We start from the raw sequence: 26,233 nt of genomic DNA on the forward strand, positions 1-26,233 counted from the left end.
CTTCCTGTAACGTCAGAAGACAATGGACTGTGTGTGGGATAACTGCGAGAGCATTTGGTACTAACAACTGGTATAAGATTATTATAAAGTGTTTAAGTACAAAAGTCAGCAAACATTTGAGGCATCTGTCAATAGTGTACTATCACTACCCAGTATTGCTGGTCTACCTCTCATTTGGGGTAGAAACTCCTTTTATTTATTCCATTCAGTAATTAAATATTTATTACATACCTAATATGTAAAAGATACTTTGTTGGGAGAGGGATAAATATGCACACTGAAGGATCAGCCATAGTGTCTGCCAAAAGAAGCTAGCATTTTATAGAAGGGAAGAGTGGTACTCATTTGTAATACAATGATTTAAGTCAGAGTGAGGTGAGTAAAGGTTGCCTCTGAGGATTTTAGCTTATATTACTAGGGTCATAATGATGGTACCAAAATTGTCAAAGAGTATGAAAACAGGAGCCAGTGTTTCTCAACTACTGGACATGCCATTGGCATCTTCTTCAGGAACAATCTTCATCATGTAGAAAAGTCCTTTGAATTGCATGGCACTTAGTATCCCTGATACTTATGGAATTTAATGCTAACAGTGCCGACTCTTACAATCACTTGGTGACAACCATTTGTGACGATCAAATATGCCCCCAACATATTTCTAAAGGCCCCATGTGGCTGCTTAGGTCAAATACCACAATGAAAACTATGAACTCAATTTCTGACAAAATCTATGATGTCTGGGGGACGGTCATAGACATGTCCTATAGAAATTCAAATACACAATTCAATATTTGAATGAGAAAACTGATCTGAAGATATAAGTCTGAACATTTTCAGAATATAGGGATGGTGGGGGGAAAAGAAGTTTTTCTAGAGAGTGTTAAATGAAACAATGAATGAAGACAGAACTTCATTCTACTCCCTGGGATTTATAAAAATGAAGAAATAGGACTTACTTTTACATTAGGAATTAATCCTTCCTGAAGATCTACAAAATATCTTCTGAGTGCCAATGTCACTAGTTTTAGAAATTCTCATATGCATGTTCACAAGCACAAATTCCCTTCAAAGGCACAGTCATTTCTCAAATACTCACCATTAAGTAGAAGGTTTTCTGTCAGTTTTTCCCATTCCTTTTCTGGGAGCTTAATCCTCATTTCCCCCAGAATGCTGTCCAAATTACTCACATTAAGCTTCCCTCCTTAGGAAAGCAATAGGGATGGAAAATGAGAAAAATGAAATATTTCCAAAATATTAAAAATACATTCACCTGTATATTTTAAATTTAATTAGCCTGTGTTAATGATTAAAAAAATAGAAAATATAACTCATGTCTTTGTATTATCATTTAACATTTTAAAAAGGACTATTAAGACTCATTTGACTTTTCTAATTATTCAGAAAAATTTAATAGGATGGATAAAACTAGAACCTATTTGCTTTTACCTTATCTTAGGACAACCTGCACAAAATGTGCCTAAGGTATAGTTTAGCACCTAGAGCTGTTGGACCACAGATCGCATTGTTCTAAACAAGAACAAGTAGTCATTCTCAGTTGCCTGAACTCCCAGATCATTTCTGCTGAGCAATTGCTAATCCTTCACTTCAGTGTTTGCTGTGTAGACCTATATTTGATTTCTCAATTTAACATTTTTTCATTTTATTTCCACTCTCCCTGTCCCCAGCTTTTTTCTTTTCCCTGAATCTCTGGCCTTTTGTATCCTTTAGAAACCTCAGCATTGCTTATGATTCATAGTGAAAGAAGTTGCTGATATAATAAATTTAACATAAAGTTTTAGGATAGCATTTATTTCTATTTAGAGATGTGTTCTTCTGTGAGTTTTTAAAATGTCTTCTTAGTGCCAAATTAGTAGCTTTAGAGATTATTTCCATGACTTCACAAACCCAAGACTTTCTGAATGGCTCAATGCTATATTAAATGTTCAGTGTTAGTTTGCATGTTTGGTCTCAGATTTTTAAATTTCTTTTCTGTAATTTCAACCTGTTTTCCAGAAGAGTGTACGATTTGTTGATATTATTCATCCCCATCTCTTAGGAAATTGAGAAGAAGAAGACCAAAATTTAGTGACTCTTAAATGTGACCCAAATTATTAATTCCTATATAATATAGTTATAAGTTTGAGCACAAAAACAATAGCTAAATAAATTCTTTGATATTTAAAAGATGTTCAATAATAGAGTTGGAATAAAATCTCTTCCCTTGATCAGTCCATATAGGATTAAAGAAAATTGATGAACTGCTCAGTGAAATACAGTTGTGGGGATAACAAATTTCATACTTCCATCTAATAAGTGTGATTTTTTTGTTGTTGATGATACCCAGAGAAATTTTTCTTCTTCTGAGTAAATTTCCTCAACCATTACTAATTTTTTTTGTTTTTCATTTTTTTTAAAGATTTTATTTATTTATTTGAGAGAGACAGAGAGAGAGAGAGTATGAGCAGGGGGAGGGGCAGAGGCAGAGGGAAAAGCAGACTCTCCACTGAGCAGGAAGCCCAATGTGGGGCTCAATCCCAGGACCCCAAGATCATGACCTGAGCCAAAGGCAGATGCGTAACTGACTGAGCCACACAGGTGCCCTAATTTTTTGTTTATTAATCACTCTTCAGACTAGACTTATTTTCTTTTTTGTCGCAAACTGTAAACCTTCTATAAATTATGGAACTTCATCCCCCAAGATATAATGTAGATTGTCCACAAAAGTACAAATGGATTAAAAGAAGCATAAATGTGTTATCGAAATATTTGAAAGGTGGCAAGTTTCAAAATTTAATATGTCTTTTTTTATTTTTAAAGATCTTCATTGCAAAGCAAAGGAAACCATCAACAAAATGTGAAGACAGCCTAATGAATGGAGAAGACATTTGTAAATGAACTAGTAAGGGGTTAAAATCCAAAATACGTAAAGAACTCATACAACCGAATACCAAAAAAACCAAATAATCTAATTCAAAAATGGGAAGAGGACCTGAATAGATACTTTTCCAAAAAGAACATCCAGATGGCCAACAGACACATGAAAAGATGCTCGGCATCACTCATCATCAGGGAAATGCAAATCAAAACCAAAATGAGATATCACTTCACACAACTCAGAATGGCTAGTATCAAAAAGATAAGAAATAATAAGTTTTGGTGAAGATGAGGAGAAAAGGGAGCCCCTGTGCACTATTGGTAGGAATGTATATTGATGCAACCACTCTGGAAGATAGTAGGGAGGTTCCTCAAAACACTAAAAATAGAAGTACTATATGAGCTAGTAATTCCACTTCTGGGTATTTATGAGAAAAAAAAATGAAAACACTAATTTGAAAAGATATATGTGCCACTATGTTTACTGCAGCATTTTGTACAATAGCCAAGATACGGAAGCAGACTAAGTGTCCACTGGTAGACGACAATGGAATACTACTCAGCCATAAAAAAAAGAATGAAATCTTGTCATTAATGACAATATGGATGGACCTGGAGGGTATTACGCTAAGTGAAATAAGTGAGACAGAAAAATACAAATACCATATGATTTTGCTTACACGTGGAATCTAAAAAACAAAACAAATAACACCAGACTTATAAATATAGAGAACGGATGGTTGCCAGAGTAGAGGTGGGTGGGGGATAGGTGAAACAGGTGAAGAAGATTAAGAGGTACAAGCTTCCAGTTATAAAGAAAATAAGTCACAGGGATGAAGAGCACAGCATAGGGAATATCATCAATAATATTGTAATAACTTTGTGTGATGACAGATGATATCTATACTTGTCACAGTATTTCATAATGTGTGTAGTTGTTGAATCACTGTTATACACCCGAAACTAATATATGTTAACTATACTTTAATTAAAAATAAATTAACTAAAAAAAAGGCCTTCATGCCATCCATTAGCCTATTCTGATAAATCAATCAGCTTTAAGAAAGTTACAGATCAAAATCTCACCAAAATGATATGAAGATTCATTAAGGTAATAGAAAAGCCATCATTTCACAGAGTCAGACTTTATATCTCCCTAAAGTACAAATCTACTCCCAATAATTTAAAAAAGTATGTGAATTGAAACAAATAAGTCCACTCTTCATTTATGGGCACCTTAAGACAGTTATTGCTGGGTCTCTAGCATGCAGAACACTCCCCATTCATTTATTCTTTGTGATTTCTCATTTATTTCCATTTAACACCTTTCAAAACCTCCATTTTTTGTTAATTCCCATTTAAAACTTTAGGACTTACAATGGATTCAAGAATAATAGCCAGCATTTCTCAACCATGGTCATAGAATTTCTGACTAGAGCCAACTGATTCCCAAACTAAAAATGAGATGACACAGTTGGTATTTCTTCTTAAGATAAAACAGTAACACCTTCTAAAAGATTTTTTTGGACAATCTTTCATTTTCACTTAGATAGGAAATAGAATTGTTATAGAAATTCTCACCATCGATTGGCAGACTGTTCACCAACTCCCTATGTTTCTTATCTTTGAGTTCTCTCCCCATGTTTCCTGGAACTTTTTTCATGTCATTGACATCAACCTCTCCTTCAAAGTAAAAGAAACGAAGACTTCTGGCATTATTGTGAATGATATCATGATTCCATATAATTAAAACAAAAATTGTCGGGGCGCCTGGGTGGCACAGCGGTTAAGCGTCTGCCTTCGGCTCAGGGCGTAATCCCGGCATTCTGGGATCCAGCCCCACATCAGGCTCTTCTGCTATGAACCTGCTTCTTCCTCTCCCACTCCCCCTGCTTGTGTTCCCTCTCTCGCTGGCTGTCTGTATCTCTGTCGAATAAATAAATAAAATCTTTAAAAAACAAACAAACAAACAAACAAACAAAAAAAATTGTCTTTGCAGCATTACAGCCAACTGCTGGATGAAAAGAGACCCAACCTAACAAATGGGCCTTTGGGCCTTCAGAAGGATAAACTTTCTTGTTAAGTCTAGTATAATCTCCGAATGATAGGCAAGGCAACAGAGCATGCAATTATGAGTATAAACTTTGCAGGAAATTAGAATGATACAGAGATTGCTGATCTAAACAGTTTTATCAGCACTTTTACTACGTAATTTTGAGATTACCTCTAACTTTACCAAAATCCCCTTCACTGTTTACTGTGTTGAACTGGAGTTTAGCTTTCCCATCATAAAGGAGGATATGCTAATTACTGGCAAAGACTCTAGATAATGACTTTGGAGACAACAAAGAGCATTGAAGTTTTATTGCTAAAAGTTCTGATAATCTAATATCTAACTATAGGCGTTTATACATAAACATTTTTTTAAAGAAGTGTAGAGACAGATTTTTAAAGTCCATACGATCACAATGTGGAAAGAGCATTATATTATAACTTAATGAAAATAATCTGATCCTCAGATTTCTAGTAGCATCTTTCTCTTAGGTGTTATTCTAAGATGCTACCTGTAATAGCTTTTACTGCATCCATTCCATCTGTTAAGATACTGACACCAAACTTCCCATTAGCTGTAAAAGAAAAGAAGAAAAAAAGGCTTAGTTGGGATCCAGAAAAAGACAGCTTTAGAATAAAAACATAAAGTACCTAAGCTGTGAAAAAACTCCAAGGAGAGTCCAGTATTTCCACTATTTGAGTACATTTTCAATTCTTAATTTCAGGCTTTCTAGGATTCAGTCTGTATTAGCAAAATGGACTCTAAGAGTCTAGGAAAAACATTTTGTGATGCCACACTAGTTCATAAATTCTTAGGACAATTCATGCTACCCATGTTTTCTCTACAAACTTTCAGTTCTGGCAGGAACACAAAACTCCTACAGGTACCGAGAGTAAAAGAAGTAAAAACCAGAATTCTCGTTTCATCTCTTTTACTAATGTACTCTCTGTTCTTTTTAATCAGTGTCCGTTTCAGAATGGCTGGTGACTAATTATTACTCTACCACTGCAGCAATAGCTATTAGTTCTTTATTACTCTAAATGATTATTTTTTTCTTATTCTTTTCTGCTTATTTCAGTTCATCTCTTGATTCATCTTCCCACACTCATTAATTCTCCATTCATTAATTCATACATAAAGGGAAACATATTAGCCTCACTCCAAGGAAGACCAAATAATGAAAATTCTTAGGGAACAAGGCTTTGAAAGAGCTCCACTCCCCGCCTGTTCCCTCCAGTGGCTTCCAGGCTACTAGTTTTCACTGCAAATATAGAATGTTATTTTTCAAAACTATTATGGAGCTGTAAGACAGAGGATGGGAATAGGGCAAGTTAAAACATCACAAAGCTCACTATTCTTACGGAGATTCAGTCTTTTTTTCTTAAAAAAATGTTCCCCAGACTGCAGCAAATCTTTGGATAATGTCCAGTCCTGAAAATTTTAATTTTGATAATTTTTGCCAGTTTTCTCAATGCATCTATGTAGGAGAGAGGTTTTTGGTGGCTCTTACTCTGCCTTTTATCTGACAACCCAGATAGTTTCTAAACTAACTAAACTAGGTGAGAAGCTAAAAATTACCTTATCTGACAATTATTGATAGCACCACCTAATTATTTTTTCCTGATAGCCCGGTGAAACTTAAAAGCATAAAGAAAATAAGCAAATACTAAATACATCTTTTTCACTGGTACACAATAGTACTGGAAAATAAGGAATGATTTAATAACAATATCTTTTCGGGAAAAAACCTCATCCTATTAGAAGGGTATGAAACCCATGGCAAAGATATAACTAAATAGCATTTGAATCATATGAAAAAAACGTATTTACATGTAAGAGGCAGTATTCAGTAAAATGTTTCTAGGTGATATTTCTTGATCTCATGGGATTGTGCCCAGCTAAACATACTCTATTTTAGTTTGTTTAAAGTGGGGATTACTCTGTGATTCACCACACCTCAATCCTAATTAATATTTTTGTTAATACCTATAATTCTGACCCTGAATCATGAAATCTGGTCCAAGGATATGGTGGTCCATGCCTATATATAACTAGAAAAAATGTCATACATATGGGCTGAAACCCTGTAGCCTTTTTCCTGTGAAAGCAACATTCTCAGCTTCAACTAGAATACTAAGAATTGTGATATACTAGACATTAAACTCCTTAGGTCAAGGACTATGTTTATTATATTTATTGTATCTCTAGCACTTAGGATAACACCTGATACATAGTGCTCAGTAAATATTTGCTGAATAAATGAATAGTGAAAAAGTACCAACTTTAGATTAATATGTTAAGAGAAAAAAATCATTCTTATAATTCAGCTACATAAGTCGTATAAGTCGTATAAAAAAATATCAGACTCTGGGAAACAAACTGAGGGCTTCAGAGGGGAGGGGGTGGGGGACTGGGATAAGCCAGTGATGGGTATTAAGGAGGGCACATATCACATGGCGCACTGGGTGTTATATGCAAATAATGAATCATGGAACATTGCATCAAAAACTGGGGATGTACTGTATGGTGACTAATATAACAAAATAAAAATTACATTAAAAAATTTCAGCCTCAAAAACCAAATTTTCACAAAGGTACAATGATATCTAAATCACTCACCATCAACTGGTGGAGTTGGTGTAAGATCATTAAGTTCCTCAGTTGCAAGTTTGATTGCCATGTTTTCAAGGATAGAGTCAAGCTCATGATCATTGACTTGCAATTCCATAAAAAAGAAAGACATGAGTAAATTAAAACAAAAGTCAAAATACAAGATTAATTCCTATATATAGTGGTTATTAATTTCATCAGAAAAAGAGGTTGAGGACACCTAAGTGTTTAAGGAGAGTCATTAATGGACTAAAATTAATCTATTCATTTATATCCAATACATCCAATATTGAAGATAAGCTTGCATAACTATACATTGAAATAGGGCTGAGAAACCACTCAGGTTAATTTTTTTTAAGATTTTTTTAATTTATTTATTCGACAGAGATAGAGACAGCCAGCGAGAGAGGGAACACAAGCAGGGGGAGTGGGAGAGGAAGAAGCAGGCTCATAGTGGAGGAGCCTGATGTGGGGCTCGATCCCATAACGCCGGGATCACGCCCTGAGCCGAAAGCAGATGCTTAACCGCTGTGCCACCCAGGCGCCCCACCACTCAGGTTAATTTTGACAGCAAAACAGCGAATCTAACAGTTTTTAATATAAATATCTATACAAATCGAGTTCAGTTTGGTCACTGTATTTCAAGGTATACTATCTTAAATTTTTATAGCTAGGTCTAAATTTTATAATTTCTACATCCCAAATCGAGGTAAACCTAAATATTTAAAACATCTTTTAAATAAAAAATATATATAAAACAGAATGTGATTTAATTAATAGGAACATATATATTAAAACTAATTATGGAAATATACATGAGAATGGCAGGAAGCAATATTTAATAAGAAAAAAAAGCAAACCACAAGAATTTCAATCTGACTTTTCAATTTGCATCTCACTCACCTTTTATATCTTCTGGACAAGTCAGCAACCTATTCTTATATATATTTCTACTAGCTGTAGATGGAAGAAACACACAATTTAGCAATATTTAATAAGAAAAAAAAGCAAACCACAAGAATTTCAATCTGACTTTTCAATTTGCATCTCACTCACCTTTTATATCTTCTGGACAAGTCAGCAACCTATTCTTATATATATTTCTACTAGCTGTAGATGGAAGAAACACACAATTCACAGAGAAAATATCTAGACAAGCTAAAATAATACCAAATATCCAAGTTCAGAAATAAAGAGCATAAAATAATTTGCTCCTAAAATTTACCTAATATCTTCTAGAAATAAAAAAAAACAAAAAATGTAAACAAATTCTTAATATGTATGGCAAATCTATCAATTCTTTAGCACCTGAGACAATTATTAATACCTACCATGCCAAAGCAAAACACTTCCATATGTTGTATTTTTTCTGAGTCCACCTTTTTTCCCTCTACTAGTATAGCTCTACATCCCTCCTCCTCCTCCTGTTTCCTAGAGGTCTTAACCAAAGGCATCTCAATGGAATGAAAAATAACCATTAATTTTCTTTATTCCGAATGGCAAGAATTATGAGAGATGAGCCTCTTGATTTACATGTTTTAAATGGCAATTTATGTATTCCTATATATTAAAAATAATCATCTTTAACATTATGGATATTTTTAAACTCTAACTTATAAATGATCTAAAATAAGCAGAGTATTGGATAATAAAATAATTTAAGGACATAATTCTAATTCCCTGAAGATTCTACCCAATACTTGCAATTCTGAAAAACTCCCTTGATGACTATATTAACTTTCTTGAAGACAATATGAACTCTCTTGAAGACTATTCTGATATTTGAAATGCCCACCATTAACTGGAAGTGACTTCTCCAGCCCCAAGTGTTCTTTAGGTGAGGGCTCTATCCCCATTTTTTGCAGGATATTATCCAGCTCACTGAGGTCAACTTCTCCTCCTTCAAAACAAAAGAAGTAGAAAAAGATAACATTTTTTAAATATCATAATTTCAAATTATTAAAGAGAAATAAGGCATAATGATATCTGCTAAACAACAAGTAGTCAACTGCAGACACAGAGAATGAATAGTATTTCTTTAACACTGGTAAAAGAGATGCTCCCATAATGATGGTTATAAAGTAATATTTCACAATCGAATAAGGTTCATATAATTTAAAAATTATTAGAATAATAAAGATGATGGTACCAATAACTGTTTAATATAGGGTATGAAATTAAGCTAGAAATCAATAGCAAGAGATACTAGAAAAATCCTATAAGTTTGGAAATTAAAGAATCCTTCTCTAAATAAATCATGTGTCAAAAAAATAAACCACACTGGAAGTTAGAATGTATTTTGAATTGAGTAACAATAATAATATTACATATTAAAACTTGCAAGGGTGTGCTCAGAGAGAAATTTACACTCTTAAACGCATGTAGTAGAAAAGATGAAAAGATCAATAACCCAAGGTTCTATCTCAAGAAGTTAGAAAAGAACAGCAAGTTAAACCCCCCCAAAAGGAGAAGAAAAATAATAAAGACAAAAGCAGAAATTACTGAAATGAAAAACAAACTTTAAATAAAATGAATTCAGCCAATGTTGGGTTTTGGAAAGACTAACAAATGCCTGCACTAAGACTGACAAAGGAAAAAAAGAGAGAAAGCACAAATAACAGATATTTCTAATGACAAAAAGGACATCACCAAGAATAGCCAAGACAAGCCGAAGGAAGTAAAACAAATGTGGAGGATTTACGCTTCAGATACCAAGACATATTAGCGCTATGTTAAGACAGCAGTGTACTGGCACGACGACCAACAAATGGACCAAAGAAAAAGAACAAAAAGAATAAAAAGCCCAGGTATAGCAACACATTTATGGTCTTTCATTTATGAAAAGAAAGGATCATCTTGTCAATAAATGGTGCTAAATATCCATTTAGAAACAAACTGAGGGTTAGAGAAGGGAGGGTGTGGGGGGATGCGGTTGCCGGGTGATGGGTATTAAGAAGCGCAAGTGTTGTGATGAGCACTGGGTGTATACGCAATTAATTGTTGAACACTACATCAAAAACTAATGATGTACTATATGTTTGCTAACTGAATGAAAAAAAAAAGAAAAACAATAGTGACCCTTATCCCATATCATATAGAAAAATCAATTCTGAGTGGATTATAGATCTAAATGTGAAAGGAAAATAACAAAACTCCCAGAAGATAAAATAAGAAAAGTTTTCATGACCCTAGTGTATGCAAGGATTTCTTAAACAAGCCCCCAAACACTCTAACTATAAAAGAAAAGATTGACTAATTCAACTACATGTGAAAGAGAAACTTTTGTTCATCAGAAGACAAAATACAACAGGAGACCCTGTGCGGTGCCACCAACACCCTGGCAGAGAAGCTGAGGTCCCATCAAACTTGAAATATTCAAGTAGACACAAAATTCTTTCCGCAGTACAGATAATCAAAGTGCATTGTTGTGGGTGATGGTACCATTGGTAAAATGTGTCTTCTGATATTCTACACAATAAACAAATTTCCGTCTGAGTATGTACCAACTGTTTTGTTTTTTCGGAAGATTTTATTTATCCGGGAGACAGAGAGAAAGAGAAAGAGCACGAGTGTACATGCATGATGCGGGGGAGCAGCAGAGGCAGAGGGAGAAGCAGACTCCCAGCTGAGCAGGGAGCCCAACGTGGGGCTCAATCCCAGGACCCCGAGATCTTGACCTGAGCCAAAGGCATACGCTTAACTCACTGAGTCACCCAGGCGCCCCTGTGCCAACTGTTTTTGATAACAATGCAGTCACAGTTATGATTGGTACAGAGCCATACACTCTTGGGCTTTCTGATACTGCAGGGCAAGAGGATTATGACAGAGTACGACCACTGAGTTATCCACCAACAGATGTATTTCTAGTCTGTTTTTCAGTGGTCTCTCCATCCTCATCTGAAAATGTGAAGGAAAGGTGGGTGCCTGAGATAACTCACCACTGTCCAGAGACTCCTTTCTTGCTGGCTGGGACCCCAATTGATCTCAGAGATGACTCCTCTATGACTGAGAAACTTGCCAAGAACAAACAGAAGCCTGTTCCTCCAGAGACTGCTGAAAAGCTGGCCCGTGACCTGAAGATGGTCAAGTATGTGGAATGTTCTGCACTAGCACAGAAAGGCTTAATGAATGTATTTGACCAAGCAGTACTGGCTGCCTGGAGCCTCCAGAACCAAAGAGCCATAGGTGTCCACTGATATGAACATCTCCCCGAGTCCTTCTGCACAGCTGGTATCAGCATTGTACTAAAAGCAATGTTAAATCAAACTAAAGATGAAAAATTACAATTTGTTTTTGCAATCATGACCAATGCCCTGCACCTACCCACATGCACTTGTGTGAGACAAGGTCCAGGGGTATGGTCCCTCCTCCCCTCTTGATACTAGTTAATCTGAGTAATTGTGTATTGTCAGAAAAGTGATTAGTACTAGTTTTTGTTTTTTTGTTTCAAAAATATTTTTTTGTTTAAAAGCGAGGTATGCTTGCAATGACTCTGTAACAGACTGATTTGTGTTGTTGAGCCTGCTCCCAGGCTCCATCCACACTAGAGAATAACCTGGAACATCTAGGTTGGGTTTTTTCCCCTTTTTGGTGGGGGAGAGAGTGTGTCTGTGTGGGGATGTTTTCATTTAGTCATGTTTTTTAAATTCATTAACCATTGGACAGCCCTTAAGGGAAGGAGGATGGACTGATTTCACATTCCACTTCCTAGATCTAGTTTAGAACACTTATTCCCCAACTGGTGCTCTTAGGAAGGAGTATAGTAAATACCTCAATAATATACTTTGAAAATTGCCTTTCTCTCCACCCCTGAGTAGGTCCAGTACTTGATGAAACTCATGAAAGTGGGTAGAACCTGTTTTACCCCTCTTTTTTTCTAGGGTGCACTATACATGTGACTGTGACTTTCAAGGAAATTTTTTGCCATTTGCTGATATTTTTTTAAGTTAATTTCTAACTTCTTTCACTGATAAATGAAGAAAAGTGCTGTACCTTCTGAAATACACCAAATGGACTGAGTATTAATTTAAAAATATTTTTCCCTGTCAAAAAAAAAAGAAGATAAAATACAAGTGAAAGGTAAAATATACAGTGAAATATTTATGATTTATAAAACCTGCAATGGACTTGTATCCAGAATACATAAAAAACTATAGATAAAAGACAATAAAAACATTCAACATGGACTTCCAGGGAAGATGGTGAAGTAGGAGGATCCTTAGCTCACCTTGTCCACAGATATACCTATATACATCCACACATCAGTGAAACTAACTCAGAAAATGACCTGAAGACTGGCAGCACAGATCTTCCACAGTTAATTGAAGAGAAGTTGTTACATTGAAAAAAATATGGTAGGAAGGCAGAGATGTGGTTAGAACCAAACTTCCAGGAAGACTAACCACAAATGGGAGGGACATTACAAGCACGGACAAGGGAGAGGAATAGACCTCATACCAGGCACCCGAGACATGGGGGGCTGGCACCGTGAAGATGAATCCCCATAACATTTGGCTTTAAAAACCAGAGTGGGGGGCACCTGGGTGGCACAGTGGTTAAGTGTCTGCCTTCAGCTCAGGGCGTGATCCTGGCATTATGGGATCGAGCCCCACATCAGGCTCTTCTGCTATGAGCCTGCTTCTTCCTCTCCCACTCCCCCTGCTTGTGTTCCCTCTCTCGCTGGCTGTCTCTATCTCTGTCGAATAAATAAATAAAATCTTAAAAAATAAAAAAATAAAAAATAAAAAATAAAAACCAGAGGGGTTTAACTTTGACATTTTTACCATCAGTGGATCACAGTGAGAACTTCAACAAAGAGATAGAAAACATAAAAAAGAACCAGAGATGAAGAACTCATTAACTGAAATTAAAAACACACTAGAGTGAATAAATAGACTAGAGGAAGGAGAAGAGCAGATCAGCTAGCTGAAAGACAGTAATGGAAAGCAACTAACCTGAACAGGAGAAAGAAAAAAGAATAATAAAAAATGAGAATAGGTTAAGAGAACTCAGTGACACCATCAAGCATAATAACATTAGCATTACAGGGATCCCAGAAGAAGAGAGAGAGAGAAGTGTGTTGAAAATTTATTAGAAGATATAATAGCTGAAAAATTCCTTAATCTGGGGAAGGAAACAAATCCAGATTCAGAACAAAATCAACCCAAGACATACAATAATGAAAGTGGCAAAAAAACAGTGTTAAAGAGAGAACTTTAAAAGCAGCAAGAGAAAACAGTTATATACTAGGGAAGCTCCATAAAGCTATCAGCTGATTTTTCAGCAGAAACTTTGCAGGCCAGAAGAGAGTGACTCAAGTGCTGAAAGGAAAAAAAACCTGCAACCAAGAATACTCTATCCATCAAGGCCATCATTCAGAATAGAAGGAAAGATAGAGTTTCCCGGACAAACAAAAGTTAAAGGAGTTCCTCATCACTAAACTAGCCTTGCAAGAAATGTTAAAAGTAATTCTTTAGAAAGGAAAGGCCATAATCAAGGGTAAGAAAATTAGGAAAGGAAAACATTTCACAGGTGCATACAAACATAACAAAAGTAGTAGATTAATCACTTATAAAACCAGTATGGAAGTTAAATCACAAAAGCAGTAAAATCAATTATAGCTATAAAAATCAGTCAAGGGATTCACAAAATAAAAGGATGTAAAGTATGATAAGATTTATTTTAAACATGGGACAGGGTAAAAATTTAGTGCTTTTAGAATGTGTTCAAACTTAAGCAACCTAGTATAGACTGCTATATGCATAAGATATTATATATAAACCTAATGGTAAACACAAATCAAAAACCTTCAACAGAAATGCAAAAAATAAAGAGAAAGATGTTCAAGCATATCACTGAGGAAGGCCATCAAACCACAAAGGAAGAGAGCAAGAGAAGAAAGGAACAAAGAAGAACTACAAAATCAATCATAAAACAAGTAACTAATGGCCATAAGTGCATACCTATTGATAATTACTTTGAATGTAATCGGACTAAACACTTCAAACAAAAGACATGGGGTAATGAAATGGATAAAAAAACAAGACCTATCTATATGCTGTGTACAAGAGACTCATTTCAGACCTAAAGACATATGCAGATTGAAAGTGAAGGGATGGAAAAACATTTATCATGCAAATGGAAGTGGAAAAAAAAAAGCTGGGGTAAAAGTACTTATATCAGACAAAATAGACTTTAAAACAAAGGCTGTAACAAGAGACAACAAGGACATTACATAATGATAACGGGAACAATCCAATAAGAAGGTAAAATAATTGTAAATATTTAGGCACCTAACATGGGCGCACCTAAATACATAAAGCAACTATTAATAGATATGAAGGAAGAAGTCAATAGTAATACAATAACAGTAGGGGACTTTAACACCCCACTTACATTAATGGATAGATTATCCAGACAAAAAATCAAGAAGGAAACAATGGCTTTGAATGACACATTAGACCAGATGGATCTAAAAGATATATTTAGAACATTCCATCAAAAAACCAGTGGAACACACATTCTTTTCAAGTGCATATGGAACACACCCTGTCCCACATTTAAAATATATTTTATGAACATTCTCTAGAATAGATCACGTTAGGCCACAAAACAAGTCTCAACAAACTCAAAGAGATTGAAATTGGCAACCTACAGATTGGGAGAAGATATTTGCAAATGACATATCAAATAAAGGGTTAGTATCCAAAATATATAAAGAACTTATACAACTCAACAATAAAAAAAGCCCAAATAAACTAATTAAAGAATGGGCAGAAGACATGAACAGACATTTCTCCAAAGAAGATATACAGATGGCCAACACACGAAAAGAGGCTCAATATCACTCATCATCAGGGAAATGCAAATCAAAACTATAATGAGATATCACCTCATACCTGTCAGAATGGCTAAAATAAAAAACACAAGAAACAACAGTTGTTAGCAAGGATGTGGAGAAAAAGGAACCCTCATGCACTGTTGGTGGGAATGCAAACTGGTGCAGCCACTGTGGAAAAACATTATGGAGGTTCCTCAAAAAATTAAAAATGGAAGTACCCTATGATCCAGTAAACACACTACTGGTGTATTTACCCAAAGAATACAAAAGTACTAACTCAAAAGGATATATGCACCCCTATGTTTACTGCAGCATTATTTACAATAACCAAATTATGGAAACAGCCCATGTGTCCATCAATTGATGAATGGATAAAGAAGATGTGGGGTGTGTGTCTGTGTGCGTATACACACACACACACACACACACACACACACACACACACACACATAATGGAATATTATTCAGCTGTAAAAAGAATGAAATCTTGCCATTGCAACAACATGGATGGAGTTAGAGACTATAATCCTAAGTGAAATAAGTCAGAGAAAGATGAATATCATATGATTTCACTCATATGTGGCATTTAAGAAACAAAACAAATGAACAAAGAGAAAAAAGAGAGAGAAGTAAACCAAGAAACAGACTCTTAACTATAGAGAACAAACTGATGGGTACCAGAGTGAAGGTGGGTGGGGGGATGGTGAAATAGGTGATGGGGATTAAAGAGTACACCTAGCATGATGAACAGTGAGTAATGTACAGAGTTGCTGAATCACTATAATGTATACCTGAAACTAATATAACACCTTATGCTAATTATACTTGAATTTAAAAAATAAATAAATATTTTTAAAAATTCAATATGTAAAACACAGACATCCAAACAGACAAACAAGCAACGGACATGAAAGGAACTTTACAAAAGAGGTATCCAAATAACCAATAAACATGAAAAAGGTGCTCTACATCATTAATCACTAGGGATATGCAAACTGTAACAGTGGGATCCTACTGCATGCCCAACAGAATGGCCAAAATGGAGAAGAGAGATAGATATCAAGTATTAGCAAGGATGTAAAACGATCGAAACTCTGATATACTTGGTAAAACGTAGCTCTATTTTCTTTTTTTAAAAAAAGAAAGAAACTCTAAGATACTGTTAGTTTAGTATAAAATGGTACAACTACTTTAGAAAATGGATTGACAATATCTAATAAAGTATACACAATTCTATCCTATAACAAAGCAATTTCGTTTCTAGGCATATGGCCTAGAATTGTGCACATATGATCACCAAAAGGCATATCCAGAATATTCAGAGCAATATGTTCTTCATAACTGCTCCAAACTGGAAATGTCCTGTGATGGTAGATTGGAGAGGTATATTGTGGTATACTTACACAATGGAATATTGCACAGCAATGTATTCAGGTACAATGAGTTCGTTAGAAATCATTTCAGCCACTACAGCAGGTTCTCTAAAGATCTCCTTGACTATAATTTAATAGACTTTATAATATGCAGCAATGAAAATTAACAAACTACTGCTATATGCAACAATATGGATGAATCTCAGAGAATAACATGGACTATAATGTTAAAGGAAAGAAGTCGGACATCATGGAACACAAATCATATGGTTCCATTTATACAAATTTCAAAAACAGGTGAAACTAATCTGTGCTCCTAGAATAAAGGATGCAGTTACCTGCAGAGAGCATGGAGGAAGTGACTGTGAAGTGGTATGGGGATCTTCTGGAGTACTGATAATGTTTATTTCTTAACCAGGCAGTAAATAGATATATATGTTCACTTTACAATAATTCTTAAGCTGGACACATATGATTATATGACATAGGAATAATGTATTTCACACTTCAGTAAAATATTTATCAGAGAAAAATTACAGTTTAGTGTAAAAAACTGGGATCTTAAATTTACAGTAACTTCTCACTGACCTGTATTATCTTGTACTGTATCCATCGGTGTTTTCAGATCAGTCTTCCCTTTAGCTATAAAATAAGGCATAACTGAGATACAAAGCAGATTCATTTAAAAATTATAAAACAGCCAGAAACAAGCTAAATTCCATTATTCCATATCATTATTTGGGCTCACTTAATGCATAATTCTTAGTGTTTCTGAGATTGATCTAAAAAAATGGCAGTGGTAGCAGGGGCAGAAAGACATTGATGGATTTATATGTGGGATTTTTTTCAAAGTTTTATTACGAAAATCTGTAAACACACAGCAAAGTTGAAAGAACTGTGCAATAAACACCCATATGTCCACCATCTAGATTGTACTATTAACATTTTACTATACTTGGTTTGTCACATATCCATCTACTCATCTGTGTGTGGTTATGTTTAAATTTAGGTGGTTTATATAAAGGTAAAACTTAAAAAATTGGGTGATAATCCAGATAGCGGGTGATAGGAAATGAGGGAATCAAAACTGAATCCCATATATCTAGCTTAAGTAACTAGATGGACAGTGACAGCACAAATGAGATTGAGAATACAGGACTAGGAGACTAGGTGGGAAAATAGTGAATTGAGTTTTAAATATGCTGAGGAAAAGAAGCCTCCCATGGAATATCCAAGTGGAAGTGTCTAGCAGGCATTTGGCTATACCGGTCTGAAACCTATACAGAAATACATATTTACAGTCACAAGCATGTAGATGACAGACTGAACCACAGAGAGTGATGAGATTACCCAGAGAGAGTATGGAAAATGAAAATCCAAGAATGAGCAGATCCAGGTCAGAGGGAACAACACAGAAGTCGAACTAGCATAATTTCAAGAAGGTCAGAATTATCACCCATATAAAAGACAGTAGAAAGCTCCAATAAAAAGTGAATAATGTCTAATGCAATTGGCAAATGGCAAGTTACTGGTGCCCTGAAAGAAATTTCAGTAGTATTATGGGGCTGTGTCAGAATACAGGAATGAATGGGAAATGTGGGAAGGATATACAGTGCTCTTTCATTCATTTCCTTTTCCATCTTTTAATTGTGCTTTCTGAACATTCCCAGATGTGAAAGATGGTCTTGGAATCAATCTAGTGAAGTGCTTTGCATTCTATATGGATTCAGAAAATGGAAGACAGGATTAGTTCTTACTCTAGAACTAGAGTTTTTCCTGAGATTTTGCATGGTTTTTATCATCACAAAATTAATCTGGTTTCAGAAAAACTCTTATATAAACCCTCAAGACCAAGCTTTCCTGAAGGGCTTTTTATATCTAAAATGAGTCACCATCAACTGGAAGTTTTCGTCTCAGTTCTCCAGCTTCTTCTTTGGTGAGTTCAATGCCCATGTTCCCTAGTACCTTGTCCAGGTCTCTGATACCTAACATCCCTCCTTAGGAAAGAGAAAAAAAAATACGATAATTCCTACCAATGCTGAAATGTTCCATATATTTTACTTATGCGTTATGGATCTTTTTTTGGCAGGAATATACAAGACCTGTGGAACATGTGTCAGTTTATGTGGAGATTACACATGGTTAGAATGAAGTTCACTTCCCTTAAACCTTTTTGGAGAAATAAACATACACACCATTAATTTCTAAAGGGAACAGAATTATTTCCAGTGTATAATTTTTTTTTAAAGATTTTATTTATTTATTCGACAGGATAGAGACAGCCAGCGAGAGAGGGAACACAAGCAGGGGGAGTGGGAGAGGAAGAAGCAGGCTCATAGCGGAGGAGCCTGACGTGGGGCTCGATCCCATAACGCCGGGATCACGCCCTGAGCCGAAGGCAGACGCTTAACCGCTGTGCCACCCAGGCGCCCCTCCAGTGTATAATTCTTATGATAGAAATAGGCAGTTGTGAAATGAGAAAACTGCCATGGTTAAAGTAAGAACACATGGGTTTGAATATTGTTCTCTACTATTTATTACCTATTGAAATTTAGGTAAACAACCTAACTTTTTGGAGTCCTAGTTTTCTGATGTATGAAATGAAGATGAGACTATTTGTCTCAGAGCCTCTGTGAAGATAAAGTAGCACTTAAGAAAAGATGTAGAATTCAGTGTGGAAGTCCCTTAAAAAGTTAAAAATAGAGCTACCCTATGATCCAGCCATTGCACTACTGGGTATTTACCCCAAAGATACAGACGTAGTGAAGAGAAGGGCCATATGCACCCCAATGTTCATAGCAGCATTGTCCACAATAGCTAAATTGTGGAAGGAGCCGAGATGCCCTTCAACAGACAAATGGATTAAGAAGATGTGGTCCATATATACAATGGACTATTACTCAGCCATCAGAAAGAACGATCACCCAACATTTGCAGCAACATGGACAGGACTGGAGGAGATTATGCTAAGTGAAATAAGTCAAGCAGAGAAAGACAATTATCATATGGTTTCACTCATTTATGGATCATAAGAAATAGGGAGATCGGTAGGAGAAGGAAGGGAAGAATGAAGGGAGGGTAAACAGAAGAGGGAATGAACCACGAGAGACTACGGACTCTGGGAAACAAACTGAGGGCTTCAGAGGGGAGGGAGGTGGGGGATTGGGATAGGCCAGTGATGGGTATTAAGCAGGGCACGTATTGCATGGAGCACTGGGTGTTATACGCAAATAATGAATCATGGAACACTACATCAAAAACTAAGGATGTACTGTATGGTGACTAACATAACATAATAAAAAAATTTTTTTCAAATTCCATAGGAATTTTTTTAATTTAAATTCATTTAGTCAACATACATATTGTCTTTTGTCAAATATCCACTCAAATCTTTTGCCCACTTTCATTGGTTTGTCTTATGATTGAGTTGTTCTTGATATTATGGGTATCAGTCTTTAGTCACATACGTTTTGCAAATATATTCTCCCAGTGTGTGTCTTGCCTTTTATTTTCTTAACTGTGTCTTTCGGAAAAAGTTGTTTCTCTTGATGAGATCCAATTTAATAATTTTAAAAATTTCATGCTTAGAACTCTTGGTCACCTGTCTAAGAAATCTTTTTCTACCCTAAGGTCACAAAATTATTTTCCTATATTTTCTACAAAAAGTTCTCCTGGGTGCCAGATAAATAAATAATTTTTGACTAATAAATGCAAATTGGCTTTCCTCATTGAATTTTGGGTTTAGTTTTTTGACTACATTCACTGGAAACAATCTAAAAGTGGCAAAATATACAAAAAGAATCTGTCACAGATATTACTGTAAGTTTAAAAAGTTTACTATACTTATTCAAATCTATAGCACTTAACATAGCATTGCCTATTCAGTAAATATCTGTTAAATAAATGAATTAGTTAATTAACAAATTTTCCACTCACCAGTAGATGATCTTCTATCTTTTATCCCATTCTTCTTGTTCACTTTCTTATCAGCTGTAAAATAAGAAACTAGGTCACAAGGGTAAATACAGTGAATTTTACAAAATTATTAATGTAAACACAGCAATTTAAGGAAGTTGTATGTATTGACCTAAATATGATCTAACTTAATTCCAAATAAATATAAGGAAAAGAAAAAAGAAAGCTATCAAGAATAATCAATGAAGATTCCTGTTTCTGAAAGATTTTGAATCAGTTACAAAATAAGGCACTTTGAAATATATAATAAACAAAAAAAATCAGAATTTTTGTAATATCTTTCAGAACTCAGAATGAGTTCTCTTTTAGATGGTGATGAAAAGAAGACGCACTTGGGGTGCCTGGCTGGCTGGGTTGGTGGAGCACGCGACTCTGTATCTTGGGGTTGTGGGTTCAAGCCCCACATAGGGCACAGAGATTGCTTAAAAATAAAATCTTTTAAAAAAGACACATTCATTCTGTTGATATAAGGAGATAGGGGTATGGCATCTTTTTTTTCCTTGTTACCAAAAAAACTTTTAAGCCATTCACTTTAGTGAGCTGCCTCTTTCAATTGTGCAAACCAACCGAGAAAAACGGGGCCTGTGCTTGAGAGTTTATTCGGAGCCCTGGAAGGCAGCTGCACATACAGACTTGCTGAGAAACTACAGCAAGTGGAAAGTAGAGAAGAAATGAGAGCACTGACATCTCGGCAGGAGAGTCTGGGACAGGCACCAAATTTTCCACAGCCCCAGCAGAGCATCAAATAGCAAAACATTTCCTGTGACCCTGTGAAAGAAGGGGTTACTGAGAGGAGCCAAAAGCCCCAAGCGCCTGACAGTCGAACTGACGTACACAGCAAGAAGCGCCAGTACAGATGGCAAGATAAAATGCCAAGTGCAAAGGGAGGTCAGTCAGCGAATGCCAGCGTGAGGATTTAAAAATAAATGAGGATCAGAGCAGACATATTATCATAATGATGGTCACCTCTGTTTTGACTCCTTAACTACAATAACCTAACTGGCTGAAGCTGCTCTTTCTTATTCTTTTCTGTGTCCCACCACACTGTGTGCATACCCCCACACACTAGCATTTCCATTCGGAATGCTTTTACCACCTGTCCTGGTCTATCAAGTCTGTGTTAGGACTACTTAACCTCTATTCCCACTCCTAGCTGTGGTTCCCATCTCTCCCTCACCACCCCCCTTGGTTAACCTTGTGCCTGTCTCATGTATGATCACATCACCAAAAGAGGGGGCAAGATAAGGACTTTTTTCACATTTTATAATCATATAAAAACAGTAGGCACATTGCTTCATGGCTGAGTTGTTCCACTATTTTCAACATTTTCTTTAGATTTTGATTAGATTTGCAAGTCAAAGGATTTGTCATTGTTTCTTTAAATAACAATAATGCATCATATCCCTATGCATGAAGTGCTTCTTCTATTTATAAGGTTGAAAATTCAGCTTTTTAACATTGTAAAAAGAACTCGTATTTCATAAATTTTTGTCCTACTTTGAGCTATATAAAGGCAGTGAAATATAGCTGCATTTGTTCTAGAAATGCTTTTCTTCAGAGAGGCTGATTTTTGTTTATGTCTTGATTCTGTCTTCAAGGTGCAGACTAGTACTTTAAAAGGGGAAGGGAGGAAAAACTGAAAAAAAAAATTTTAAGTTATAGAATGTGTGCCAGGCCTTTCCTGACCTATTAGACTGGGTCTATATGGTGACAGCTTAGGACCCTGCCCTGCAGGAGGAGTTCTCTGGGTCCTTGAACTTGCTCTAAACCTTGGGAAGTCTCTGCTCTGTCTTCTGGACACCTGGCAGGGTTATGGAAGGGCCAATCTGCTTTCCTACTGGATTATAATCTTCTGAAGGGCCAAAATCATGTCTCATTAAATTCTATATTCTCAGTGTTTAGCACAATACATAGAACATTATGGGATCTTAATAATGCCTTTTGAGTCAGTGATACAGAGGAAAGATTGCTAAAGTATTTCTTTAAATATAAGTTTAGATCTAAAGTACTAACATAGCTAAGCGAAATAAATCAAGCAGAGAAAGACAATTATCATATGGTTTCACTCATTTATGGAACATAAGAAGTAGGAAACTCGGTAGGAGAAGAAAGGGAAGAAGAAAGGGGGGGTAAACAGAAGGGGGAATGAACCATGAGACACTATGGACTCTGGGAAACAAACTGAGGGCTTCAGAGGGGAGGGGGTAGGGGAATGGGATAGGCTGGTGATGGATATTAAGGGGGGCACGTATTGCATGGTGCACTGGGTGTTATACGCAGGTAATGAATCATGGAACTTTACATCAAAAACTAGGGATGTACTGTATGGTGACTAACATAATATAATAAAAAAATATTATAAATAAAAAATAAATAAAGTACTAACATAGCAAATACACATCCTTCTTTCTTCCACACTCCCCAAATGAAAATTTGGAAACCATGAAACTTATTCTCAAGGAGGGAAACCTAAAGTATAACATTTAAGGTAATTTTTTGATTACTTTGGTCATTTTCTATGGTTCTAAATATGAATTTTATGTGTAAGAAGTTGCCATTAATAAAAAGACTTCTCATAACACAGAACCATGTAAACCATGTGTATGTATATGTCAGGTCCCTGCAATTGACAGGTCCCTCAGAATCTTATACATTTCTTTACCTGACATCTGCATCCTCATGTTTCCTGGAAAACCGTCTAGGTTGTTGTCATCAACCGTACTTCCTAGGAGAAAAATAGAAATGATAAAAGCTATGAGAATGGGAAATGCTAATGATTTTCAATTTAAGAAAAAATACTTCCTATTATCTGCAATTGACAGGTCCCTCAGAATCTTGTAAATTTCTTTACCTGACATCTGCATCCTCATGTTTCCTGGAAAACCGTCTAGGTTGTTGTCATCAACCCTACTTACTAAGAGAAAAATAGAAATGATAACAGCTATGGGAATGGGAAATGCTAATGATTTTCAATTTAAGAAAAAATACTTCCTATTATCTTCACATTGTTATATACCATTTCAGTGTGAAAAGAAGTTTTTGACATGTACACTTTAAGTTATTCTATCAGAAATAGAAACATATTCTTTTGATCATTTTACAGAGAATATGGCTATAAAGCACAGGAACATTTAATCTAGGATAGCCCATATGATATTGGACATGAAGTGTTATTCGCTGATATTAAGCGAAGTTTGGGGTCAATATTTAACATGTGGTAAATAAAGTGTGATGCAGCCATAGAATGAGGAATCAATTTTCAGCTTGTACTCAGAGGAAAAAGTGATTTTTCTTACAAAATGATATATTTGGTATTCTCTGCCAATCAATTCATCAGGAAGATATAACAATCATAAATGCAGATGAACCAAATATGTCTAAAAATACATAACAAAACTGACAAAATTTAAGGGAGAAATAGAAAATACAATAGTCATAATGGGAAATCTTAGCACCTCTCTTTCAACAATTGATGGACTAGCTACCAAAAAAGCCAGTACAGATAATCTGAGGAAACTATCAACCACCTTTACTTAATTTATATTTATAAAATACTATACTCTTTAACTGCAGAATACACATTTCCAAGTGCACATAGTACATTTACCAAAATAGACCATATGCTGGGCCATAAAATAAGTACCAATAAACTGAAAAGAACTGAAATCATAAAGGATATGTTCTCTGATGGTAATGGAATTAAATTACAAGTAACAGTAAAATAACTAAGAAAACTCCAAATATTTGGAAATTAAATGACATGCCTTTTTTTTTTTAAAGATTTTATTTATTGGACAGAGAGAAAGACAGCACAAGCAGGGGGAGCAGCAGAGGGAGAAGCAGGCTCTTTTTTGAGCGGGGAGCCTGATGTAGGACTTGATCCCAGTATCCTGCGATCATGACCTGAGCTCAAGGCAGCCACTTAACGACTGAGCCACCCAGGGGCTCCTAAATGACACACTTCTAAATGGTCCATGGATAAGAGAAGAAATCACAAAGAAAACAGAACATATCTCAAACTGAATAATAATGAAAACAAAGCATGTTAACATTTATTGAACGCAGCCAAGGCAGTGTTTAGTAAGAAGGGTATGGGTCTTCATGCTTATACTAGAAAATGAGAGAGAGTTAAAATCAGTCACCATGGGTTTCACCTTAAGAAGCTAGGAAAAAAGTAAAGTAGATCCAAAGTCGGTAAAAGGAAGGAAATAATAAACATAAAAGAAGAAATCAGCAAAATATAAAACAGACAAAATACAGAGAAAATTATCAAAGCCAAAAATTGGTTCTCTGAGAAGATCAACAAAGTTGATGAAGCCCAACAAGAATTGGTCAAGAAAAAAAGGGAGAACATAAACTGCCAAACATTCCAATAGGAATATAAGAGGGAATGTGGGGCTCAATTCTGAGACTCTGGGATCATGACCTGAGCTGAAGGCAGACGTCCAACCGACTGAGCCACCAGGTGCCCTATTTTGTTTCTTAAATTCCACATATAAGTGAAATCATATAGTATTTGTCTTTCTCTGACTGACTTATTTTGCTTAGCATAATACACTCTAGTTCCATCCATGTCATTACAAATGGCACGATTTCATTCTTTTTGATGGCTGAGTAATATTCCATTATAGATATATACCACATCTTCTTTATCCGTTCATCAGTCAATGGACATTTAGGCTCTTTCCATAGTTTGACTATTGCTGATAATGCTGCTATAAACACTGGGGTGCATGTGTCCCTTAGAATCAGTACTTTTGTATCCTTTGGGTAAATACCTGTTAGTGTAATTGCTGGATCGTAGGGTATCATTTCTAAAATTATCAAAATAAAATAACAACAACAAGAGTTCTGTGACCTGGCAGACCCAGGGTCTGCTATATATCAACTCTCTCAAACTCTTAAACATATAAAGTCTCTAATTGTCTAGTGGCAGAGAAATTTGTTTAAGTTTGTTTTCTACTCCAGTGTTTTCCAAGTATAGTCACAGAACTCTTTTTTATCGCATATTCATTAATATACCACAGGCCAGCATTCACGGATAGCCATTTTTGATACACTGCTTCATAATGTATACCCAATGACTTCCCAAAATAGTCTGAGGAATTATTCAATGAATATCAATATATTTAAAATAGAGTATGTTAAAATATTTAAAATAGAAATAAACAGAAATAGAAATAGAAGATAGAAATAAAAATAAAAATTCAAAAGAGAATTACCACCTGAGAAAAAGGTAGTAAATAACAAATGAAGCCAACATAGTTATAACGATTAAATATTAAGTTTAGATCTGAACTTTCCAGAAGCTAAGGCGTAAAGGGAAACTCAGGTTGTTATCTACACAAAGAAGCACACTGTCTTTGGGAAAGAGAAAGTTTTTTTCTGACATTAAATTTCAAGACATTTTTCATATTCATCACTAAATAACATAATGGGCAATGTCTTCAGGAGATGCAGTGACATTCTTGGTATGGCTGGTTTTCTCAAAAACAGTTGAGATATATT

The 26,233-nt window shown here is 35.4% G+C and overlaps 2 protein-coding genes across 2 annotated transcripts in view; one reads left to right on the top strand and one right to left on the bottom strand.

Moving 5' to 3' along the window:
* EFCAB13 (EF-hand calcium binding domain 13) overlaps positions 1–26,233 on the bottom strand; it is a 174,298-nt gene that overhangs the window by 27,125 nt on the left and 120,940 nt on the right. Inside the window, exons 38-48 of the mRNA XM_044389151.3 lie at positions 23,577–23,639; positions 23,388–23,450; positions 20,687–20,740; positions 17,339–17,392; positions 9,333–9,437; positions 8,594–8,647; positions 8,441–8,494; positions 7,547–7,642; positions 5,439–5,501; positions 4,456–4,557; positions 1,097–1,201 (exon numbers count right to left, since the gene is read on the bottom strand). Coding sequence (XP_044245086.2) covers positions 1,097–1,201; positions 4,456–4,557; positions 5,439–5,501; positions 7,547–7,642; positions 8,441–8,494; positions 8,594–8,647; positions 9,333–9,437; positions 17,339–17,392; positions 20,687–20,740; positions 23,388–23,450; positions 23,577–23,639 — 813 coding nt within the window. The remainder of the gene's footprint in view (positions 1–1,096; positions 1,202–4,455; positions 4,558–5,438; positions 5,502–7,546; positions 7,643–8,440; positions 8,495–8,593; positions 8,648–9,332; positions 9,438–17,338; positions 17,393–20,686; positions 20,741–23,387; positions 23,451–23,576; positions 23,640–26,233) is intronic.
* LOC113265668 (cell division control protein 42 homolog) lies at positions 9,517–11,733 on the top strand. Its single transcript, XM_044389330.1, has 3 exons — positions 9,517–9,537; positions 10,956–11,035; positions 11,262–11,733. Exons 1-3 carry the CDS (start codon positions 9,517–9,519, stop codon positions 11,731–11,733), a joined length of 573 nt encoding a protein of 190 aa, XP_044245265.1.

This window comes from Ursus arctos, unplaced genomic scaffold (genome assembly GCF_023065955.2).
Source record: "Ursus arctos isolate Adak ecotype North America unplaced genomic scaffold, UrsArc2.0 scaffold_24, whole genome shotgun sequence".
Lineage (NCBI taxonomy): Eukaryota > Metazoa > Chordata > Mammalia > Carnivora > Ursidae > Ursus > Ursus arctos.